Source organism: Sinocyclocheilus grahami, unplaced genomic scaffold (assembly GCF_001515645.1).
Source record: "Sinocyclocheilus grahami isolate Dianchi unplaced genomic scaffold, SAMN03320097.WGS_v1.1 scaffold176.1, whole genome shotgun sequence".
NCBI lineage: Eukaryota > Metazoa > Chordata > Actinopteri > Cypriniformes > Cyprinidae > Sinocyclocheilus > Sinocyclocheilus grahami.
The window spans coordinates 2,686,749-2,713,574 of record NW_015505355.1 but is presented as its reverse complement, the minus strand read 5'-3'; the positions used below and the strand labels follow the sequence as shown (position 1 = coordinate 2,713,574).

Genomic DNA, 26,826 nt, shown 5'->3' with positions numbered 1-26,826 from the left:
GTTGTACTTCCTTCGCCAGCTGAGGAAATTCAACCTGTCACAGGAGCTGCTGAAACAGTTCTACTCTGCAATCATTGAGTCTGTCCTGTGTTCATCCATCACTGTCTGGTTTGGTTCAGCTACAAAATCAGACATCAAGAGACTACAACGGACAGTCAGGACTGCTGAGGGGATCATCGATCCCCAGCCTCCAAGATCTTTACATATCCAGAGTGAGGTAAAGGGCTAAGAAAATCACCTTGGACCCCTCACACCCAGCCCACTCTCTCTTCAAACTGTTGCCTTCTGGTCGACGCTACAGAGCACTGACCACCAGAACAGCCAGGCACAAGAACAGTTTTTTCCTGCAGGCTATATTCAGCCTGAACAATTAAACCTTCATAATTATACATCGTCCATCACAACTGACATATTTATACACAGAATCCAAAATTTATACACTTGTAAACTGCACACTTTGTAAATAACATATCTGCACACTTATAACTTATAGTACATTATTTAATTTCTGTTTTTTTTTTTTTCTTATATTAGTGTTATATTCCATCCCTACTGTGTCATTCCTATGTATCATGTATGTCTGCTCTATGTCTGTACTTTCTTCTGCACTGGAAGCTCCTGTCGTCAAATCAAATTCCTTGTGTGTGTAAACATACTTGGTAATAAAGCTCTTCTGATTCTGATTCTGCATGGAAAATCCAGTTTCCCCTTGTTTCCACTGTGCTGCATGGGAATTCCCTATTTAGCCTTTACAGTCTAAGTACACTTGACTAATGCCAAGTTGTTAGGAGCTCTAAAATCTCAGTTGCTGGACTTTAGTCTGTTACTTTAGTGCTTTTCCTGTGCTTTTCCTTGCTGCTTGACACCCATAGTATGTTATTGTAAAAACTAACTAGCAACGTTAATGATGTCATGTGCAGAAGGTGGAGTAATGACTTTACTAATACATTGATTTGAGATCTCCGAGATGCTGCTAGAACAAACAGGGTAGCTGATGACTTCATTATTTTTTTGTTCCTTGTCGTTTGACTTTATTTGATGTCAGGTTCTAAAAAAATATTAAGCAGCACAACAGTTTCAACACTGATAATAAATCAGCATATTACAATGATTTCTGAAGGATCATGTGACACTGAAGACTATGTTAACGGCTTATGAAAATTCAGCGCTGCATCACAGAAAGAAATTATATTTGAAACTATACTAAAATAGGAAAACAATATTAGAAATTGCAATAATATTTCACAATATTTTTTTGTATTTTTGATCAAATAAATACAGCCTTGATGAGCATATAAGAGACTCAAGCAAACAAAACAAATCTTACTGATCCCAAACTTTTGAACGGCAGTGCATCTAGTTTTCAACACTGATTAAGACTAAATTGAAACTACAGAATGGTTTCATACTGACTGTGAATGTAATTTATTGAGGAAAATCTGATGGGGTTGACATCATATGGTGTATCACGCATGTACAGCTATGAAATGTGTGTGTGTACATATATATTACTCTCCTAATATCCCTGATATGAAAAGACACAGAAATTATTTTTCAGTATTTATTTTTATTGAAGTAAAATTGTCTTTCTCATATGGTTCCGTTTGCTTTCTCACTGATGCAGGCAACTCAATGACCTTCACTTCAAAGCATCAATTTTTCAATTCCTTTCTTCCCAATCAATCAATGTTGTTTTCCATTAGCTCTTGCACTGACTGCAGTACATGCTTCTCGATGGTTTTCTGCTTCTCTCTTTTAAACTCTGACATCCTTCTTTTTTTGCATTTTTTTCTGTAACTACGGTAATACAGGTGCATCTCAATAAATTAGAATGTTGTGGAAAAGTTCATTTATTTCAGTAATTCAACTCAAATTGTGAAACTCGTGTATTAAATAAATTCAATGCACACAGACTGAAGTAGTTTAAGTCTTTGGTTCTTTTAATTGTGAGTTGCTTCAGGTACCTTTTATGTTGCTCTCTTCGTCTCTCGTGATCTGTTCTCTGCTACTGTTTTCTCTTTGGCAAAGTTATTCAGTCCACTTTCTAGCTTATATATGAACCACCCACATAGACAGGAGGAAAATGTCAGACCATTTTGTAAAACGACAACCACAAATTTGTTTCATTTTTATGGGCAGATTTAAACAATATATAAAGAGTATGATTTTGAATGCAGAACATCAGTTGTTTTCACATGGCAGACTAACTGTTTAGTTTATGGGGTGGTATTTTATTCATCTGATCACCGTGTTGTTTTTCTGTGTCCCTCTGTGCAGTTTGGAGGTGGAGAATGGCCCCTCTATCGGCTGTAGTCCACTGGACCTGCAGGCCTCACCGGGCTCTGGTTTGGTTCTTCATCCCAACATGGCCAGTCACGGTCAAAGGCGGGAGTCTTTCCTTTACCGCTCAGACAGCGACTACGACCTCTCTCCCAAATCCACCTCTCGCAACTCTTCGCTTGTTGGAGAGCAGCTGTGAGTAAGAACTTTTACACCTTTACCGACATTACAATGCTGGTACAATAAATCAAAAGTGCTCAGTCCTGCTGCAAATCACAGTTTGTTGAAAATAGCAAGCCAAGGGTGATGTGTTTTTTTTCAAGTGAATTATCCATGTGTATCCATGCATGCTTTTCGTTTCATTTTAGCCAGACCCCAATGGAATTAGTGGAGCTTGTGATTGAAACTTTTTCAGTTGAGGAAAGTGGTGGGAAATACTATAGATGCATGAATAAATAAACATCCTAATGAAATGATATAAATGTCAATGATTTTTCACAAATTTGTTTGTTTTACTATTTATTTAATATTGTGTATATATATATATATATATATATATATATATATATATATATACACACACACCAAATGTTGATTTGTTTTAGTTAATAGAAGTTAATTTAGAAACAAAATCAATTTATGACATTATTTTTGAAAGTATCCTCACTTTACAGCATATTCACACATGTACCTAAAACTCTTGACAGTATTGTAGCTTTGTAGGTAGGTTTCTTTAAGCATTTCCACAGTTCTTCTGGATTTAGTCTGTGTCAGTTTTTTGTTTCTTCATGTAATCCCAGATGGATCATATTTTTGTTGGTGAAAATACTAATGGCACAGTAGTGTGTGTATACTTGTATATATACAGTACATTTATTTATTTGTTTGTTTGTTTATTTAATTGTATTTTGTTGCTTTGTTTGTTATTTATTTGTTTACTTATTTTAGTTTTTATTTGTTTTATACAGTATTTATTTTAATATTTATTTGTGTTTATTATTAGTTTATTGCTTTTTATTTAATTTAGTTTTATTTTATTTTTACATGTTTCATGTTTTAATTATTCATGAGGGAGGCCCACTAAACATGTCTTTAGGCATCCGTTGATATGTACAAATGAAATCAGAATTAAATTTTTAAAAAAAATTTGTTAAAAATGTATTTATTAATAATTTCTTGCCTTAGCAGGGCACTTATTTATTCGTTAACATTTCGCCTTTTGAAATGTTTATTTATTAGTCTATTTATTTTTAATTTAAGTAGATTTACAGTGATAGGATATAGGAAGTTTGGAATTTTTTAGTCAGGTTTTAGGACATCTATGAGAACTCTATGAGCAGAAGGAAGGCTCTGAAACTTTATCTGCTGTTAACTTACAGTGTGCTTTGTTTATGACTTGATCTCATAGTACATAATATTTGTTTTTTATTTTCTCATAATTTTTTGAGGTCTTTGCCTCCTCGGCGAATTCTTCACAGTTCTTGACAAATTGCTTCACAGTCTAACATAACTTCCAGCAGAGTTTAGCTCAATCAGTGCACACCTGATTCAGTAAATCAAGGTCTTCAGGTTCACCAGACACCTACAGGCAGCTGTGTTTGAACAGGTTTGACACTAAACTCTGCAGTAAACCCTATCTCCACCAACAGGACTGAGCACTTCTGCAATAAATCATTCAACTCTTTGCAGCTGCGGTACATACAGGAGAGAACTACAGAAGCAATGCAGAAATAATGCATAACAAATCCTATTTAAACCTGAGAGATAGTCTGGTCACGAGATATTGCTCAGTATATTGACAAGAAGTAACATGAAGTGCATGAACTAAAGAACTAGCCCAATGATTATCGGAATTTTGGTTTTGTATTATGCATGATTTTTGTGTTGTTTCTTTCTTTTTTGGTTCTCAGACATGGTGAAGACCTGATTGTCACTCCTTTTGCTCAGGTACATTTTGCGCTTGCTTTCTGGATTGGAAAACTAAGACCAAAATGTGAATAATTTGACATGTGTGGACTGTTTCAAGTCCTTTCACGTCTTCGTTGCTGTCTTTTTGTTCAATAGGTGCTTGCAAGTCTTCGCACTGTTAGGAACAATTTCAGCATCCTGACAAATGTCCAGTGTCCCTCTAAGTAAGTGATATTTACATTTGTTTCATATAATGTAATGTGAGAAAATACCACAAGAGGGCAGGAATCACTTAATATGATTTTTTGTCAGACTAGATGGATACTACATTAACCTACTGTACTGACCTTCCTCCTTATAATGATAATGGTAAATGTGTATTGATTAATTTTTTTTATTTGCTTGGTCATTGTAACAAAATATACAGATACTTTGACTTTATTAAAAAAATGAAAAATAAATGTTGCTCATAAGTTATTCAGCAAACATAAGTCTAGTGTGCTCAGTTGGTGATTGAATTATCAGTTTCTATTCAATTTAAATTCCTGCTTTCGTCTTATTAATGTGTTTTTTTTCGTGCTTCACTTAACAGAAGATCACCAGTCAGCAGTCAACCACCAGTGACCAAAGCCAACCTGTCAGGTAAGATCCTCACAGACGTTAAACTGAGGAAAGTTCCCTTACAATGGTGATTAACCTCAATGTGGCATCAGTCAGTAATTACAAAGCTGCAGACCTATAGCTGAATTACTCATGCATCATACAGCATCATGAAGGGGATACTATGATCTGCGTTATGAATAAATATGAAACGACAAACAAGTTATTATCTAAATTGAGAGAAGGACTGGGGAAAAGGGAAATCTTAGTGGAGGATGTGAAATGTGTCAAGTCTTGTAAAGGCTGTCAAGAACCGTTTCATATTTCACCCCAAAATAGAAAAAAGTCAATTAAATTAAAATTATTTTGTTAATAAAATCGGTATTTAAGACAATTTCAGTTTTATTTTCCCTGTATTTGGGCAGGACATATCGGAAAAACCCAATAAATGAATAAATGGATACTTTTAAACAGGGCCAGAGTGGGGCCTATTTTCAGCCCAGGAGTTTAGTGCCGAAGATCATATGTTTACTCAAATGTTTTAAGGAATATACAAATAAATTACAAATGACATGCTAAACTTCTTAAAGGGGTCCTATTATGCTCTTTTACAAAGTCTTGATTTTGTTTTGGGGGTGTACTAGAACATGCTCTCATACTAGGTTGTTCGAAAAACACATTATTTTTCACATATTTTACATTATTACAACACCTCTCTCCCCAGTCTGGCATGAACGGCTCGAATAGTTCCTGTATCAAATGAAGGCCCGCCTTCTGAAATACGAAATGTGCTGTGATTGGTTAGCTGGGCCAGTGTGTGCTGTGATTGGTTAGTTCAAATGCACTCAAATGCAATAAATGCTATTATAATAGATAAACACTTAATAATAATACATTCGTTAAATAGATTTTTATAAGCATAATTTTCATAACACAAAATATAATTTCTAATTTTTCTTTCTATTTTGGGATGAAATATGAGCCAGCATGTTTTTGTGAAATTAAGCAGCAGGTGTTGTTGGTCTCTTGTGCATGATTTAAAGACTCCTCAGCACCATTTGTACGATGGCCACCACAACTCTCTCCATCTGAGCAGCCTGAAAATCCCAGCCTCTTTGAAGAAAAGAGAAATGAGGGTGTGAGGGTGAGTGTGGGTGTGGGTGGAGGGGGGAAAATGAAAGCTTGAGTAAGATAACATGTTTGTATGACCTCTTACACACACATACACACACACACAAACCACAAAGACGCAATGTGCGTAAATGCAGCACAGCGACGCATATAAAAAGCTGTGTTTATTGCATGCATGTGTGTGTGCGTTTGTGCGGGTGTGAATAGTCATGCGTGCGTAAGCATGCATCCTTAAAAAGAGCAGGATTGTGTGCGACACAGCTCTGTGCTTAATATTCATGAATGTGTTCAGAGGTTTGTGTGAGAATTTACAAGTTGGCAAACCTTGTTAAATCTGTTATGAACCCTGTCCAGGTCATATTTCACCGCAAAATGAAAAGAAAAAAAAATACAAAATTAAATATTTTATATGTATTATTTAAATAAATCAATTAAAATCATTATGATCAAGGGTTGAATTAGGAATTGTATATTTTTTTATTTGCTGGAGAAAAAAACAACCACATATATGAATACACAAAAACACACAGATACAGCCTTTTAATAAACCATCCAAAATTTCTACTGCATCCCAGCTAATAAAAATACGTTTTGTAGACATTCCCATTAGTTCTGAAAACATTATTTCTGAATGTTTTTTAAACGTTGAGTTTTTTTTAATGTATTAAGAATGTTACTTCTTGATTATGTTAAGGTTAGAGGAACATTTAAAACACCCATTTTTTATATTTAAGAAAAGTTTTTCTTGGTAATGTGAACGTTAGAGGAACAATCCGTTTAAAGGTTAGAAAACATCAGTTTTTTTATGTAATATAAACGTTACTTCTTGGTTATGTGAACATTAGAGGAACATTACATTCCATCATTTTGAAATTGTACTGAGAATGATAAATCAGCATTAGGTTCCCTGTTAGCTGATCCTTCTAATGATTAAATTATTTTCTGAGAATAATGTCGTCAAATTTGATGCCATTTTATTTTGTCATTTCACTGGAACTGAAAAAAGGAACACTGTTTCAGATTGTTTCGTTCCAGCTGTTCAACATGGTAGTATTTGTACACGTAAACTTATACTAAAAATTAAAAATGAATCTGAATCTGATGAGAATTGAACAAAATTGAGAATAATGGGAATAACAAAAGCAACTAAAAAGTAAAGCAATCTCATTATAGTGAGTAGAATTTGGAGGTAAATGTGAAAATATGAAAATAATATCACAATTCAAAAAACCTTAAAAATAGGTTTTTATGCAAAATTTCTTTATTCTTTTTTATTTTGATTTCTGAGGCCTAGACATGTTTTCGCAAGATTTTTGTGAGTGGTTTTCGGTTTATGCTGAGAGGGGAAAAAAACCATGCTTGTGTAGTGAATGTGCCTGGGTGAAAGACGAGACGTCCCATTTTGGTGTCAGAATCAAATTTACAAATTTTATATACATAAAAAGCCTATTAAATGCAAGTAAAGTGTGTATTTTTACTTTAACAACTTCTGTGAAAATAAAATGTCACAATATGGGTGAATGACTCCACTGTCATTCATCTTAACAGATATATGTATCGAAAAATATGTATTCTGACCTGTACCTATTAAAATATATAAGAGAATAAGTGATACAAAACTAAAGCCGTTTGAAACACTTATCTTCGCCTTTGACCTGAGCTGTGTGTGTGTGTGTGTGTGTGTGTGTGTGTGTGTGTGTGTGTGTGTGTGTGTGTGTGTGTGTGTGTGTGTGTGTGTGTGAGTGTGTGTGTGTGAGGGTGTGTGTGTGTGTGTGTGTATGCGTGTGTGTGTGCGTGTGTGTGTATGCTTGTGTGTGTGTGCATGTGTGTGTGTGTGTGTGTGTGCATGTTTATGTGGTGTATGAGGACACAAATTTGTATAATAACATGGGTATGACAGGTATTACAACGAGAAGGTGATTTATGAGGACATTTTCAGTGTCCCCGTAATTCAAAAGGCTTATAAATAATTCAGAATGAGTTTTTTTGAAAATCTAAAAATGCAGAAAGTTTCCTGTAAGGGGTAGGTTTAGTTGTAGGGTTGGTGTAGGACAATAGAAAATACGGTCTGTACAGTATAAAAACCATTACGCCTATGGAGAGTCCCCATAAACCATAAAAACAAACCTGTGTGTGTGTGTGTGTGTGTGTGTGTGTGTGTGTGCTCCAGGTGTAGAGGCTTTAGCCACTGATCTACAGAGCTGAGAGTTGCGAGGAGGGGGGCAAAGGATTGTGGGATGTTTTGGTTCCTGTTTCAGAGGCCTCTTAGCCTCATTGACGTCATCACCACCCACCTACTAGTACCTTCACTTCCTGTGTGTTTGAAAGCGCAGACGCCTCATGGTCCTGGCAGGAAGAAACACACACTCACGCGCTGAAAATGGTGGAAAACGGTGCTCGCTTACGTTGCACAAGCATATCAAGAGCGCCGGAGGAAATTAGAGTATGTGTGATGTTGCGCACGCCGCTGTCCCTGCTGGCCGCTGCTGTGTGTAATAACACAGCTGAGGATGTGGCTGCTAGTTGATTAGAGGAGCTTCATTGCTTAATACTTTCACTGAAATGCTTTACTTTCACTTTTACTCCATTAGTTCTTACAGCAGCAGCAACTTATTAATTACTTAACACATACACATACATTAATAAATCAAGAGACATGAAATAAACCATTCAATTAAAGGGATAGTTCACCCAAAAGTAACATTCTGTCACCATCATTCCACACCCGTATGAATTTCTTTCTTCTGCTTATTCCAAAAGAAGATACTTTGAAAAATAATGATAACCAAACAGTTTTGGTTCCCATTGACTTCCATGGTATTTTTTGTTCATACAATGGGAACCAAAACTGTTTAGCTACCAATAACCTTTAAAATATCTACTTTTGTGTTCAGCAGAAAAGAACATACTGTAATCTGTTATTTATTAGCATGGCTGCTATTTATGTCTGTGGTCAGAAAAAAAATTTAAATGATATATATATATATATATATGTTTTACTTGACACTTAATTAAAAATATATATATATCACAAAAATACATTTGTTAGGTTTCAACTTAAAATACAATACATGTATGTAATACAATACTGTTTCAAATGAAGACTAATAGTATTATGGCACTTTCTGGATCATGTGCATAGTTAATGTGATTCTTTAGACACAAAAGGAGAACTGACTTCATACATCCACTAAATAACACCAACTGGTTAAAAGTTGCAAAACTGGCTAAAAAAACTCCAGAATTGTTTCTTTGCAGATTCTACGTTAGTTTGATATTTAGATATCTTTAAGTGTGATCTAATTATCCAAAAACTGTTTGATGCCGCTAGTTAGTTGAAGATAGTATGCAAGACTGGATGTGAATCAGTAAACAGTTTTTGTGGTTACCGGTGCTGATGCACAGACATTATTAGCGGTTTTAAACCATATTAGCAAGATTGCTGCAGATTTGCTTTTGTTCACATTCTGACGAGATGTTACAGGATGTGTAAACATCACATCCACGCCATGCACGCATGCTAGAGTACGTGTGTGTTTACATGTTTTTGCACGTAAGTCAGCTAGATTGTTTTGGGGCATGAAACCCTGGTGATAGAAGTTTTCAGTCAGCTGCAGCTGAACTTGTTTTTCATAATAATATTTGATAATAGTATTAATAATTATTTGCATTTATTACCAAACTATGCAAATGTAACTTCATTAACTATTACTGCTAAGTCCAAATCCATGAGAATTGTTATTATATTATATTATATTATAAAAAACATTCTCTGCCCCGATCTGTCCTCCTAGATGTTTTCTCACATTGCAAATCCAGTCCAGATTTTCTGTTCGCCCTGGCTGCAGAGCGGCAGTGCAGGTCTTAAAGCGTTGCACCCGGTTAGTATTTGAATTATGCCATTGACGTCAGCAGAGCTGTAAAGCTGACCGGCGTCCCTTCCCTAAAGTAATTTCTGGCCAAGAGCTCTCTATGGTGCATTGTGGAGGCTGTCAAACAGGCACGAGATGAGTTGCAGACGTGAAAGAGAGAGAGCGAGAATGAAAGAAAGCAAAGGAGAGAGGGAGTGTGTGGAAAGTGTTGTTTGCCGGTTATGCAGCAGCAGATGTAGGTTGAGATAAAAAACCACTGCTGTAGACAGTGAAAGTTAGACCCCGAATAAGTGTTTCGTAGGAGCAATTAATGTCAAATAACCTACGCAAGACCCTCTCGCCCCATAATGCAGATGCATAATTGCCTAGTGCCAATATTCTTTCAATTGCAATGCAAAAATAATCATATTTAAGATAACTGACATTTTTTGTTTAACTGTTAGCAGGACTCCAGTCTTTTATCAGGACAGCAGATAAACACGTCCGTCATATTTGGCAACCGGTCTGAATGCAGTTGACCCCAATGACACAGTGTTGATTCATGGAGCCGTTTGGCATTCTAGTCCTCCTGCCCACGTGCAAAGCCCAGCCAAACAAAAACACGAGTGCCAGAGAGCAAACATGTGTGAGATCCAGTCAGCTAAACTCCAGCAGGCCATCAGCTCAACCTCCACGCTCCCTTTGTTTGTATGTGGGAAGGTATCCCAGACTGCTTTATTATTTTTGGATATGTAATTTGGATCAAAACAACACGGACAAAAACATGATGGGTCAATGGCGTAACAATCACAAAATCACTCCAAAACACAAAATGTGATTCAGATATAAAGCATAATGGCTTCTGTTAACAGATTTTAATTTCTCTATTGGGCATACAGTCATAAAGGATAATGCATCTGTCCTGATAATATAATGAGGGGAAAAACAATTAAGGTAACACTTTATTTGAAGGAGCAATTCTCACTATTAATTAGTTGCTTATTAGCGTGTATATTACTAGCTTATTGGCTGTTTATTAGTACTTATAAAGCACATATTCACTCGTTCTGCATGACCATATTTTAGATCCCTTAATCCACCTCATACCTAAACTCAACAGCTACCTTACCTACTATTAATAAGCAGCAAATTAGAAGTTTACTGAGGGAAAACTCTTAGTTAATAGTGAATATGTGTTCCCTAATCTAGAGAGTTACCTTAAAATAATTAAATTCTTTAAAAAAAAACAATAGTTAGTTTACTGCTTATTAATATTTGAAAAACCTTGATAAAAAAAATTCAAAGTAGTGCAACCAGCATTCAGGAAATTATAGAAAACAAAACTTAAATTAAAACGGTTATTGCATGAAACTGAAATCAAATATAAATATTAGATGAAATGCATGAACTTAAAAAAACTTGCATTGACAACTAACTGAAATAAGTTTAAACTGAAGTACTAAAAAATTAAATATGAAAATGAAATAAGTTGAAGTTAAAACTAATAAAAGTGACAGAAGTGCAGAACAAAATTGAAATACTCGTTCTGCATGACCATATTTTAGATCCCTTAATCCACCTCATACCTAAACTCAACAGCTACCTTACCTACTATTAATAAGCAGCAAATTAGAAGTTTACTGAGGGAAAACTCTTAGTTAATAGTGAATATGTGTTCCCTAATCTAGAGAGTTACCTTAAAATAATTAAATTCTTAAAAAAAAAACAATAGTTAGTTTACTGCTTATTAATATTTGAAAAACCTTGATAAAAAAAATTCAAAGTAGTGCAACCAGCATTCAGGAAATTATAGAAAACAAAACTTAAATTAAAACGGTTATTGCATAAAACTGAAATCAAATATAAATATTAGATGAAATGCATGAACTTAAAAAAACTTGCATTGACAACTAACTGAAATAAGTTTAAACTGAAGTACTAAAAAATTAAATATGAAAATGAAATAAGTTGAAGTTAAAACTAATAAAAGTGACAGAAGTGCAGAACAAAATTGAAATGAAAATCTTTAAAAAAATTCTAATTCAAAATAATAATGAACGCTAATGATCTATTTAAATATTAGATAATTTGACCTTTTTATTAAGACAAGGTTAGTTTAGACTGTCAATTTAATATTAGTATTTTTCATCACATCCATGATATATTTGAATAATAATTCAAGGTAAACTGCTTGTGTTTAGCTAAATTCAACTAATTTAAATTTGTGTGTTTTTTTCTTATTGTGAATGCACTGTTATTGACCCATTGAACAAACATTACTTGTCCTACACATTTAGTATATGCTGTGGGTTATGAATGATGTCTCAAATTGTACGGCTTGATGAGGATAGGTGTGCGATTATTCACTTTTTGTGCTTTGCAATTGCACTTTTTTGTGCAATCTGACTATTTGCATGTAAGATGTTAAAATGGATGAAAATCTGCATAGAAACACTTTGGGAATCACCCAAAACACCTTGGCATCAAGGTGAGAGTTTTGCATGTTCAAGCACCATTCACATTTTTTTTAGCAATGTTGAGTTTTCCATACGAACAGCCCATCATTCACAAAATGGTCTGCAGTCACAATCTGCTTCATTGTCAGTGAATGCTTTGATAAGGCGTTTTACCGGCATCAGGCTGTCCACTCCGTTCTGAAGTGACACAGAATTGGCCGCGTCTGAATCACACAGCTGTCTGTCGTGAGTTTGTAGCTTTATGAGTCACGTTCAGCAGACCGGTCGAAACGAGAAGCTGTTTGTCTCTTCATGAGCCAAATCAGGAAAACCTGGCCCATATATCAGCGGTGCGGCCCGGCACACGAGCACACAGAGAGGGGCAGTGTGCGGCAGCGAGGGGAGGAGGGGCCGCTCTCACAGAGGTGCTTTTGTGGGACAGAGAGGATGCTGGGTAAATTTACTCTACGGTCTTTTGTGAAGAGAGTCATACGGTAGGCCGATCAAACAGAAAGTCAGGCACTCTGTAGACCTTAGCAAGGAAGGTTTGACTTCTTGAAGGTCAATGGTAAAGAGTCTCACCGTTCACGCACTGCTGATGTACGTCACGGGGTTGGGCGAAAGGGAAATTGCGAAACACCTTATGACATTTACTTTGAGTCTAATAACTGTATCAGATGTGCGTGTTCAGTACTGAAAATGCGCAGTGTCTAAATCTGGGAAATCAGTGTTCATGTGATGACGAGTTTGATTTTTGTTGCTGTCATTGTATTTTTTTCATAACTGTGAGAAAGATAATGCAGAGGTTGATTGATATAAATGACTGTTATGCATGCCACACCACTGTAATGTTGACTTTGAACAGTTTTTTTTCTTTTGAAAAGTGTAGGCTGGATGAGTTGTCAGTTCAGGACAGATTGTCATGGTGGTTTTTGCGTTTTGTTGAAGGTGAGCTGCATCCTGTTTTTATAGGAAACCATGACGTTGTCAAGATGTGATCTGCTACTGTACCTGTTGTATTTGAACTGTTGAACTTTACTACCCTTTACCCTGGTATCGCACTAACAACAGAAAACACACAATCTGCATCAAGAGGAAAAATCTCAATCGGATTGAAAGAAGATTCAAAGTAGTTTTTTACTGCAAAACTAGGGTGTTTTTGGTGGTTGTTAGGGTGTATACTTTGTTCAAATCCCTCACTCCAAGTATGATTAATAATAATAGCAGTCATTACACTGAAAAATAAAATAAAATAATGTAGGATTTACTTTGAAAAAGTTTTCACTCACACTTTTCACATACTCCAACAACGCTTGTTTTATTTACCAAAAAAAAAAAAGTACAGTGTGAATAAAACACAAAGTCTTTGAAGAATAACCATGTTATTTATATGATAATAATAATAATACTAATAAAATTTTAGCTTAAGCATAAATTAAGTGCAATTAAACCTTTTGCCACACAAATATTTTTACCAGCCATGAAATGGCATGTGTATTATTATTTTAGTAAAAAGAGGCAGAAGAAATTGGAGAAATACATGAAACCTAATATTTATTTATTTATTTGTATGTTTGATCAAATTATAAATAATACTATTGAACTGTATAGTACTTCATAATCAAACTAATTTTAATTTATATAAATGATATTATTATTATAAAATAATTAAATGAATTATAATACTATATTACTATATATTAGTATTATCATTAATATTCAAATCTGGGGTCAGTAAAAGTTTTGTGTTCACCAAGGCTGCATTTATTTGATCAAAAATACAGTCTAAAACAGAAGACAATAAAATAAAAAAATAAATAATGTCAGTTATATGTTTTCTGTGACAGTTAAGCTGATTTTTATAAGATAGTGTGTATATAATCAAAACAACAAACAATTTTATTGGTATAACTGAAGGTTATGCAAGCAATGTAATGTTGTTCAAATTTGAGCCGGGTTTTTTTGTGTGTGTGTGAAGTGTAGGGTGGATGAGTTGTTAGTCCAGGACAGATTGTCATGATGATTTTTTTTTTCTGATGTTAAAGGTGAGATGCATCCTGTTTTGATCGTTTGTGAAGACTTTATCTGCTACTGTGCCTGTAGTTTTTGAACTTTACTATCCTTTACCCTGCATCACATGAACAACAGAAAACACACAATCTGCATCAAGAGGACAAATCACAATCAGATTGAAAGCAGATTCAAAGTAGAGTTTTCTTTACTCGGAAACTAGTGTGTTTTAGTGGTTGTTATAGGGCATAACTATACTTTTATTTTGGAACTATATTATTATTATTATAGAAATAATTCAATGAATTATACTAAATACTATACAGTGGGTACGGAAAGTATTCAGACCCCCTTAAATTTTTCACTCTTTGTTATATTGCAGCCATTTGCTAAAATCATTTAAGTTAATTTTTTTTCCTCATTCATGTACACACAGCACCCCATATTGACAGAAAAACACAGAATTGTTGACATTTTTGCAGATTTATTAAAAAAGAAAAACTGAAATATCACATGGTCCTAAGTATTCAGACCCTTTGCTCAGTATTTAGTAGAAGCACCCTTTTGATCTAATACAGCCATGAGTCTTTTTGGGAAAGATGCAACAAGTTTTTCACACCTGGATTTGGGGATCCTCTGCCATTCCTCCTTGCAGATCCTCTCCAGTTCTGTCAGGTTGGATGGTAAACGTTGGTGGACAGCCATTTTTAGGTCTCTCCAGAGATGCTCAATTGGGTTTAAGTCAGGGCTCTGGCTGGGCCATTCAAGAACAGTCACAGAGTTGTTGTGAAGCCACTCCTTCGTTATTTTAGCTGTGTGCTTAGGGTCATTGTCTTGTTGGAAGGTAAACCTTCGGCCCAGTCTGAGGTCCTGAATACTTTCCGTACCCACTGTATATTAGTACTATTATTATTCATATTCAAATCTGGGGCCAGTAAGTTTTTTGTGTTTACCAAGGCTGCATTTATTTGATTAAAAATACAAAAACAGTAATACTGTTAAAAACGGTAATAATGCTTGAAATTGTCACTTTTATCTTTTCTGTGACAGTTAAGCTGATTTTTTTTCACAGATGTCAAAATTGCTACTTTCAGTTCTCTGATTGTACCAGAATGATCCAGCCCATAATTTTAGGCGTCGCTAGTTGTCAGTGGCATATGCTTGGCTTCATCTAGGCCCCTGGTGAAAGGTGCCCACTCTCTCAAGCTCCCGTGGCGATGATATATTAATGCTGTTATTCGTGTGTATCCATGCCAGGCTTCAGATCTACAGACGCCGCTTAAATGGACTCCATATGTGAAACATCTTGAGCGCAGGAGGCTTCTCTCAAATGACCTTCTTCATCAGGAGTAATGCACAGTATATCCCTCACAGACGTCAGCAGGGTTAATGCAAACCCTTCGCTCGCTTTTACAGCGCTTACGCACATGGCATCCAGAGCTCGTTGTTGGATGTGGTCACTTTATTTGTAGATGCTCACTGGAACTCAGTGCTTAACTCATCAGTTATACTCTGGGGATCGGATTTATTGAAGCGCTAGCATTCATGCTAATCAATGCATGTGGTATTTCTGCCACATGACCAATCATAGGAGCATGATGAATACCACAGTAATTAATTGGCTGTCTTAGTCAATCCGCAGGAGAAAACCGCACTTGCTTAATGTTTTGTTTAAATCAGGCCTTTTTTCTTGATTCATGTTTGGATTGTTTAATCTGCTCCTCATCAAATGGTTTTTTTAATGCCTTTAAATGCTAATGGTTTTGCATTATTGTGATTTAAAAAGATAAAATGTTCATATGTTGGGGATAGTATGAGGCAAGAATAATACTCATGAACACAGGCACTTCTAGTAATCTCGATTCACATAACACGGTGTTCCTGACTGTGTCCGAGTGCAGTTCATAATGCAACGTAAGGACATTTCACAATGTCAGCATTACCAGAGTTTATTTAACAGTTAAAAAACAAACAGAACACATTACAACGGAAGTACACAGGGCCAAGAACTAAGCATTATATTTCCAGTTTCTGTACTGTGTAGCAAGAGGATGTAAACATTATACATAAAATAGCTACACTACCGTGCAAAACTTTAGGGTACTTTTTTGGGGGAGGGGGTGTGGGGGGGGGTATGCTCATCAAAGCTGCATTTATTTCATGCTTTATATTTGAATCATTTTAAAATGTAATTTATTCCTGTGATGGCAAAGCTGAATTTTCAGCATCATTACTTCAGTGTCACATGATCCTTCAGAAATCATTGTAATATGCTGGTTTGAGCCTCAAAAAAGATTTTTTTTAAGGATTCCTTGATTAATATAAAGTTCAAAAGAACAGCATTTGAGAAATATTTTGTAACATTATAAATGTCTTTACTGTCACTTTTGATCAATTTAATGCAGCAATTTATTCCTGAGTATAAGTTCACTGACAATAATTTGTTGTAGAATTTAATTTGCACTTTGGAATTTGCTAGTTAATTTCACAAATATTGAATGTTAAATTAAAAGGTTAATCCACCCCAAAATGAAAATTGTGTCATTAATCACTTACCCCCATGTCGTTCCAAAACCGTAAAAGCTTTGTTCGTCTTCGGAACACAATTTAAGATATTTTGGATGAAAACCGGGAGGCTTGTTACTGTCCCATTGACTGCCAAGTAAATTACCGTATTGACCCGAATATAAGACAATGTTTTTTTCTTGGAAATACATCTGAAAAAACGCGATCGTCTTATATTCAGGGTCTAGACTTTGACATGTCAATAATACACCCACAACAATAGGTGGCGCCAAATATGCATAAAACGAGTGTGCCATGAAATACGTCATGTAATGCGTGTTGTAAAGATCACGAGTAAAAACAAAAGAAAAAGAAAAGCTTACAGCTGCATGAGTCGTGACTGTCACGTTAGCCTGATGGGACCAAACTCTCTTTGTGATTTTAAAACGTAAGACAGTACCCAGATTTGAAGACTACAGTAAGATTTAACTTCTACTGTTAATAAGATTTTGGTAGGCTACTATTAGATGAATAGTCTAAATGTCCTAATTCAGATGGGCTACCGTTTTTTTTAAATATTTTTTTATGGTATATCAAAAAGTGTATATTTTTTAAATGTGATTGTTGGTACATTTTACCAGTTTTTACCATACTTTCAAAACCAAAATTAAAATAGGAAAAATATGCAATATGAAAATAATTGAAGACAAAATGTGTTTTACTGAGAAAAAACAAGATTTGGTTTTTAAAAAGCCTTTTTCCAAAAGGTACAATTGTTGAATAAAGTCGTTATTTTTGTTTTCTTTGAGTACAAAAAGTATTCTCGTCGCTTTATAAAATTCAGATTGAACCACTGATGAAGATGGACTATTCTGACGATGTCTTTCATACTTTTCTGGACCTTGACAGTGTTATTTACTTGGCAGTCAATCGGACAGTCACAAGCCTCCTGGTTTTCATCCAAAATATCTTAAATTGTGTTCTGAAGACGAACGAAGCTTTTACGGGTTTAGAACGACATGGGGGTAAGTGATTAATGACAAAATGTTCATTTTGGGGCGGAGTAACCCTTTAAACCTTACATTTTAAAATAAAAATAGACCGAAATAGTAGTTTATTATAAAATGTACTGCAATAATCTTTGCTTTATTTAACTTCAAAAATTGTGTCTTATTAATTTCTATCAAAATAAATCAACAAATTGCCCCCAGATTTGTTTATTGAGTCTTTCAACTGCATCACAATAGGTAAAACTAATGCATTTTGAAATTTCGAATGTTAATGAATGTCAAATCAACTGTGGACCCCACTGACTTTCATAATATGGACAGAAAAACATTCTTCAAAATGATGACAGAAATGTAATAAATTTTTTAACTACTGAAATTGGAAATTTTTTAAGTATGTTAAGCAAATTCATCCTAGCTATATACACTGATCATGCACAGTGCTAGGTACTAAATGACAGAGGTGGAAAGAGTACTAACATATTCTACTTAAGTAAAAGTAATGAAATTTTACTGAAGTACAAGTAAAATTACCAGTCTAAAAATCTACTCAAGTAAAAGTAAAAAGTCGCTCATTTAAAATTTACTCAGAGTAAAAGTTACTTAGTTATATTTTAACAGTGGGAGGGGGGCAAAAGGGGATAACATCTCAAACTAGTTGTTTTTAATTAAAGGAACACCTTTACAAAATAAACTGCAATAACAAAATAAAGCATGTCGACACATGATATATGTATCATTTTAATGCAGACCATCACACTTTAAGTAGGCAAAAAAAGTTATATTCTGGCTAAAACAAAACAAGCTAAGAACCGCTTATACATTTTTTTAATGCTTTTTAAGGATTAGAAAGTCAAGTCTTCACATTGGTTATTTCAGTAGCATGAGAAACAAAACCATTTTTTATTATAAATTAAACAAAGAAAGCAAACAAATGACCCTAAAGCGGTCCATGACTTTAGTCTAATGTGAGCTATGCACTTTCGCAAAAACTCCCATAATCATTGAAGCAAATCAATGGCTTACATTTATTTTGCATTTTATTGTTTATGATTATGACAGAATTCGCTAATGCAGATACAGAATTCAGTCAGTGAGTGCACTGAACATAGTTACAGGTCATAAGTAATCCAAAAGTAATCAGAATATAGTAATCTAAAATGCATTACTGACTTAAATTTTTCCTCTTGTAATTTGTAATCAGTAACAGACAACAATTTGTAAGTAAGCCACACTGGTAAGGTTTTTGCGTTCTTGTATACAGTATGACCTGAGATTTCTGGTTGTGAGTGTAGTTGTGTAATACAGATCCGTGAGTAGAGTTTGAACTGGAATCCAGATGAACTTGTCAGTGCAACAAGTCCCAAGGTCAATAAATGTTCATTTAGACAACATATCATTCTTTCTTCATGCACGTCTTTGTGAAATCGATAGCTGCAGCCTAAGGGGACACTCCAGTCTGAGCGCCGCACGGAAATCTGCTCCATGATTTAGCGGCGTCCCAACCTCAGGGGAAGTGGTTTACTTTGCTTGGCTCCTGTTGAGCTTTGACTGGATGCTGGCCAGCAAGGGGAGTAAAGTTTGCCTCTCGGGTTGCTCCTGCAAACACAGCCCTGGCTTTGATTTCATAGCTCCTTCTCGTTAGCCCTATTGGGGATCAAATGGAGGTGGTGGGGGGTTCTGTGAGTCGTGATCTCTCAATAAATATAAATGCTGATACCACTTTGGAAAAGCCTCGTGTCTACTAAAAGATCAAAGTTAATGCTCAGTGTGAGGGTGGTGGAGTCATTCAAACCGACGGATGCATTGCAGAGCCTTTCTGCAGGATTTGTAGTCGGTGTGATTCATTCCTCTCAGCTTTAGGCCTTTTCCATGTTGTCTTGTCAACCATTTGTCCAGCAGCCTGTCTTTATTGTCACTAGTACGCTATAGTTTCAACTTGTTAAATTAGGCAAATTGTTAAATTAGGCAAAAAAAAATATATATATATTTTCAAGAGTCATACTTTATACCTGTCTGAGTTTTTTTTTTCCAGCCCCAAAAATGATTATGTATAAAGACAATTAAATCTATTTAGGGACAGTTATGTTTTTGTTTTGTTTTGTTTTTTTATGACATTACTTTCATGATATTTAAGTACATTCTCTCTCAATACCATAATGCACTTCTATAATTCTCATTACTCTAATGCTAAAAAATAGTTTAATATTTACTATTTATTATATTGTTATATTTTATTTATATATATATACTGTATATGTATATGTGCAAACATAATTGTATTAAAGTATATTTTTTCATTCTTTTATTTTCATTTCATAAAGCTAAAATAGTATTTGAATATATGTATTATTTATTATATTATTTAAAGAATATTTTTTGTCATTTCATTATTAATAATATATTAATATTTACAATGAATATATTACATTTAAAATTCCAAATAATACTGTGTTTTGAATTACCCATTACATTGTGTTGTATTTTGCAATTAAAGAAAATGTTGTTAAACTTAACAGAAAATGTCCTGGCAGAAAATTACAGCATTTAAAATATATAAATGTGATGTTTTTTCTTACACTACATCATCAGCAATGAAAAAAATGTACAAAAATAAAAACTCAAAACATGTATTATGATAATGAATTAACAACAATTTTACAAATGCATTGCGGTTCTAAAAATAGGCTTCATTTTCTTGTTGTTTTGGGTTTAAATAATGACCTTAATGTGTGTTTTGATGAGATTCATCCATCAAGATAATTTACTAACAAGATAATTGAGCATTAATCATTCTCTCCCCAATTTGGTTTCAATGAACTACATTTTCAGTCAACAGAAGAGGAGAGAAATAGGGAATACGTTTTTGAGTCCCTCCCACTAAGCTCCCCTGGGTCTGAGGCTCATTGACACATCAGCACAGAGAGAGAGAGAGAGAGTGAGAGAGAGAGACTGGCAGACAGACTGCACAGTAGGTGAGTTTGGAGACTGAGCCGGTGACACAATGGAAAAGACTATGAAGCGAAGAGTGAGCTATTAATCCAGCTACTATCAGTGCAGAATGACTACATCAGCAGCACTCAGTCCACCATGAAAGATCACTGCTCCTCTATCTGCACCGCTCCCACCGGACCACCTTTTCTGGCCATGCAGCAGAGGCTGGATCCTGAATGCATATCCGTGTGTCTCTTACCAGATGAATCCTACCAGAAGCTGGCCGTGGAGACCATGGAGGAGCTAGACTGGTGCCTGGACCAGCTGGAGACCATCCAGACGTACCGCTCCGTCAGTGACATGGCCTCCAACAAGGTGAGACGGCAGCTCGTCTACTCCCACTTTACCTCAGCATTGCTGGAAACAGCAGGGCATCTTTATGCATGTTTTCAGAGAAATTCACATTTCAATTCTCTTAGAAATGAAGGTTCTTTATTGGCACTTACGGTTCCATTTAGAACCTTTAACATCCATGGAATCTCTCCATTGCACAAAAGCTTCTTTATAGTGGAAAAAAAGTTCTTTAGATGTTCTTCACACTAAGAAAAATGGTTCTTTTAGAAACTGTTAATTGAAAGGTGTTTTTCTACGGCATTGCTGCAAAACCTCTCTTTTGGAACTTCTATTTCTGACCCTGGACCACAAAACCAGTCTTAAGTCGCTGGGGTATATTTGTAGCAATACACTGTATGGATCAGAATTATTGATTTTTCTTTTATGCCAAAAATCATTAGGATATTAAGTAAAGATCATGTTCCATGAAGATATTTTGTAAATTTCCTACCGTAAATATATCAAAACTTTTGATTAATGATTTTTGATTAGTAATATGCATTCTTCATTTGGACAACTTTAAAAGCGATTTTCTCAATATTTTAATTTTTTTGCACCCTCAGATTCCAGGTTTTCAAATAGTTGTATCTCAGCCAAATATTGTCCTATCCTAACAAACCATGCATCAGTGTTAAGCTTATTTATTCAGCTTTCAGCTGATGTATAAATCTCAATTTAAAAAAATTGACCCTTATGACTGGTTTTGTGGTCCAGGGTCACATTTCTATAAATGTACTGCAAAGTGTGTTTGTCTGAGATTTTTCAGTTTGTGTTAGAAGAGTAGTTTTTATTGCGTTCCACATTCACGTGTTATTTCAAAGCCTAGCAAGTCAAAGTTTTGTTGGAATAACAATGAGATGCAATAAGGAAGATTTTCCACTCTATTGTAGCATTTTACAAACACTGCTTATGGCAATAGTCCATAAAAAATAATCATTCTGTCATCATTCACTCACCCTCGTGTCATTGCAAACCTCTGTGCGGTTGCAGTCAAACGGTTTTGGTCCTCATTGACTTCCTATGGAAACCAGAACTGTTTAGTTAACAACAAAATATCATCTTATGTGTCCAGCAGAAGAAAGAATTTCATACAGGTTTGTAATGAAATGAGTTTGAGTAAATGATGTCAGAATTTTTCTTAAACTAAACTATCGCTTTAAGTATCTTTTATGATGGTTTATTAGTTTTTAGTGCTGATGCATGAACACAGTATGTGGTTGGTCATGTAGAACAGAGTCTATGAGGTTTATACTGCGAACGTCATGAATGATGAGATGTTGATGTGAGATCTACAGATATTGCCACATTTATATGTCAACAGTAAAGCATGCAATGACAACTTGACTGATTATTACCCAAAGAATTACAGAAGAAACATTAATATAATATCTTAGTTCCAGTTTGTTGTCTTAGTAAAAGACAGTTGGCCCAAGCAATTATTTGATCTTTTTTAGCATATTTTATCTCTCACAAGAATTCAACTCTGTATGTGTGGGTGGTTATGGATTCAGTGGATTTACTGGAATCAGTGTTGAAAGGAAACTGTTGAAACACTCATTACTTAGAGTGAAAAACTAAATGATTAAACCCTTTTTTCACGCAGGCATTATTTGAGTACACTGCCACTGGCCTCTTTGTCAGCTGTGACCTCATTGCTTTGTTTACCCTGATACCTAATCAGAAGTAGATAGTAACAGAGGACACACATTACCTCACTGACATCCAAGCATTACACTGCATTTGATCATATAATGCAGTTATTAATTTTATTTCACATTGTAGAATTATAGCTGTAGCAAAAATTCTACTACCACAATTTAACATTTAATTCAATATTACTTGCCATTTCTTTGTAATTATTTATGAAATGTACTATTCTAAACTGTACACCAATTTTATTTCAGTGTATATATGATATATACAGTTATTTTTAAATATGAGATAAAGGATAAAAGTAACAAAGAATAATTTTATTTTGGGGTCTGTTACTTTTTTCTCATTTTTAAAAATCACTTTGCCTTGGCGGATTTAGATACAATATAAAACTGATGCCTGATATATATTTCATAATACACAGAATAAAATAATTTACAGAATCAAATTATATTTCATTCTATTTAACTTTCTGTAATATTTGCTATACATATACAGTATATATATACATATATATATACACACACACACACACACATATATATATATATATATATATATAAGGTTCATTATATTTATAGTTATTATAATAGGCAAATATCATTTATTGACTAAATTATTTCTATGTATTGTTGTTTATATATACTAATTCTGTATATACTAACTAATGCTGTAAAATATACATGAGAGTCAGTTGGTACTACATTACTATAATATTGAAGGTTAAACCTAGCTGATTTTTTAGGCTATACAACTGCTTAAATTACACTTAATGAAGTTTTTATAATAAAAGTTACAATTACATAATAATATTTCTATTTAATTTAGTTTTTTACATTTAAATGTTGGCTGTCATAAAAAATATATAAATTAAACATTGAAGAAAAGTAAAAATTATAATAAATTTATATGGTGCATATATTTAGCAAAATGCCCCTCTCTACAGTTTAATTTTCTAGCTGACTAATGAGCTTATGGTCACCGAATATGTTTTTTTCTGAGGTGACGTTACGTGCCATTTTTACAAGCCGTTATATCAAAGTCCCTTTAAGGCAAGTCATGTCACTCGGCGGCCATCTTTGAAACGCCTCTCGGGCATGCAAGTGCAGCTCCTATCACTTTGAATGGGGAAACATCAAATTCTCAAAAACTGCTCGCCAAGCTTACAATTAAATTTCATATTTGAAATCGCCAATGAAACAACTGTATCATAAATGTTGTTTATTTTGCTCAAATAGCGTTAAAAAAGCGTATTTTTCAGGCTAGATCAGCCAGTCCTAAGCTGTTTCTATAGCAACCGGGACTTCTAACGGCAGCTGCAGTGACGCGGTGACTTTACCGATTAGTGATTGGCTCTTTTGCTGAGAATGTGGGGCTTCGTTCGATAGAGTGGCCATATTGAGTGTTGCATTTTTCCTCATTCAAAAGTATACGAGTGACACGTCTTGGGTATTCTATAGTCTTTGGTTATATATATCTTTGCGCGGCTGAAACACTGAGCGATTACATGAGACAGGATATGGTTTGTAAAGTTGTACTCTTTCTTTTAATATACCTTCGGATGTTTAGGCATGTTTATTTTGTGCTGAAGCTGGTATTAATGTGGAGGAGATGATCAGTACAAGTGCGCTACACGCTGCGGCGTCTGTTGAACTGAGGCGCTACAGCGATCTGTCACTCACCACAGCGCCAAAACGGCATTTATTACTGCAATACAATTTGAAGTACCAAAACACAATGCTTATTGAGATATAGTGGATGCGAAGTGCCCTTCAACGTTCTGTCCATTAACTGAAAACAGGCTAGAATAATCGATTCTTGAGAGATTTAAGAATCGATATCGTTTCGTAAAAATGAGAATCGATTAAAATCGAGATATCGATATTTTTTACCCAACCCTAATATTATAGCTGTCAGATTAACGCGTTAACTTAATTAATTAGTTATGAAAAAATAACGCAATTAAAATATTTTAACGCAATTATCGCACATATTTATATCGTATGATAAGTGATATCACACAAGCAGCGAGAGCAATATCACACGAGAACTGTTGTGCAATAATAGCTTTAAATGATCTTCTGTGGGTATTTTCACAGCCAAATTTAGTTAGCGATTAATTAGTTTAATTAAATGTTTAATCGACTGACAACCCTAATATATATATATATATCATTTACAGAATAAAAAAAAAATCTAGGTTTAGGTGATTATTTTAAAATAATTTATTATTGTTGGTTTATTATTTATAGTTAAATCTTTCTTTGAACCGGAAAGGTGACACATAATGAAATTCAGCTACGTTGTGCAAGTCTTCGATTCACGTCATTATCTATGAAAGACAAAAGTCTGAGTCTTCTTGTCATGCCTTTGAAGTTGTGTGAGTAGTAATTGAGCGAGTTCCACCCGTGTGTGCAGTCAGAACATGAGTAGCGCGGTACCTGCGGCTGCAGACAGAGAGAGGGAGGCGCTGGGAGTCGTGAGGGAGGAGAGGTGAATCACTCAGCACTTAGTCGAAAGCATTTCCTGACACCCGTCAAAGTGAGCTCACAGGCACTGCCTTGCCACATGCTCACCAACAGTGCACAAACACCATCGCTGCAACAATGGGACTATGCTACTCAGAGAAAAGGATCAAGTTTGGTGTGCTAATGAGAACTGTTGTGCAATAATAGCTTTAAATGATCTTCTGTGGGTATTTTCACAGCCAAATTTAGTTAGCGATTAATTAGTTTAATTAAATGTTTAATCGACTGACAACCCTAATATATATATATATATATATCATTTACAGAATAAAAAAAAAATTCTAGGTTTAGGTGATTATTTTAAAATAATTTATTATTGTTGGTTTATTATTTATAGTTAAATCTTTCTTTGAACCGGAAAGGTGACACATAATGAAATTCAGCTACATTGTGCAAGTCTTCGATTCACGTCATTATCTATGAAAGACAAAAGTCTGAGTCTTCTTGTCATGCCTTTGAAGTTGTGTGAGTAGTAATTGAGCGAGTTCCACCCGTGTGTGCAGTCAGAACATGAGTAGCGCGGTACCTGCGGCTGCAGACAGAGAGAGGGAGGCGCTGGGAGTCGTGAGGGAGGAGAGGTGAATCACTCAGCACTTAGTCGAAAGCATTTCCTGACACCCGTCAAAGTGAGCTCACAGGCACTGCCTTGCCACATGCTCACCAACAGTGCACAAACACCATCGCTGCAACAATGGGACTATGCTACTCAGAGAAAAGGATCAAGTTTGGTGTGCTAAAAAGCTGGAGAGAGGTGAGTTAGTGCAAGGGGTTTTTCGAACAAATTCTGGCTTTGCTTTGAGGTTTAATGCTGAAGGAACTGATTTGTCTGTTATTGGAGATTGGTTGTCATCTTTTGTTTAAGGGATTGGCTTATGCTTTCTGTTGTTATAAGAAAAGAGAACATGAGCTCAGAATTGTCTTTTATATTTGGAAGTTCGAATATGTTTAGATGTGTGCAAAAATTTAAATACATTAGGGAGAAAAATGGGAATAGCACAGCAGTTTGACTTTCGCAATTTTTATTTTTATTATAACTTTTATTAGAATTTATTTTACAACTGCAATTTTAATTTTAAGGTTAAATTTAAATAATTCATTGATACTACTCTTTTTATATTTATATATATATATATATATCTAGAGAGAGAGAGAGATTTATTTAAAAAAATGTAAAAACTATTTATTATTTTAAAATAATATCCTGTACTATAAAATATATAATAATTTATTTTGAGGTCAAATTGAAATAATTAATTGATACTATTAATTTTTGTAAAAAATAATTCATTTATTTAAGAAATATTTAAAAACAGTAATATCCTGTTCTATAAAAATGTATTATATTTTATAAGAATCGATTTAAAATAAATAGGAAAATTTGTAATTATTAAATAAGTTTTTTATAAGCATTTTTAGATTTGAACTATTAAAACATTTATACTTCAGTTCAACAGTGTCTAATATCAGCTGAAGTGCACTTACATTGCATTTATGCATTCAACAGAAGCTTTTATCCAATGCAACTTGCAAGACTTGCAATATATTTTAGAAATTTTGCATTCCCTGGGGG

At 34.6% G+C, this 26,826-nt stretch overlaps 1 protein-coding gene across 1 annotated transcript in view; it reads left to right on the top strand.

The window, feature by feature from the left end:
- pde4bb (phosphodiesterase 4B, cAMP-specific b) overlaps positions 1 to 26,826 on the top strand; it is a 74,163-nt gene that overhangs the window by 36,215 nt on the left and 11,122 nt on the right. The window contains exons 4-8 of the mRNA XM_016283658.1: positions 2,278 to 2,475; positions 4,191 to 4,227; positions 4,345 to 4,412; positions 4,781 to 4,830; positions 20,945 to 21,057. Of these exons, the coding sequence (XP_016139144.1) occupies positions 2,278 to 2,475; positions 4,191 to 4,227; positions 4,345 to 4,412; positions 4,781 to 4,830; positions 20,945 to 21,057 (466 nt within the window). The remainder of the gene's footprint in view (positions 1 to 2,277; positions 2,476 to 4,190; positions 4,228 to 4,344; positions 4,413 to 4,780; positions 4,831 to 20,944; positions 21,058 to 26,826) is intronic.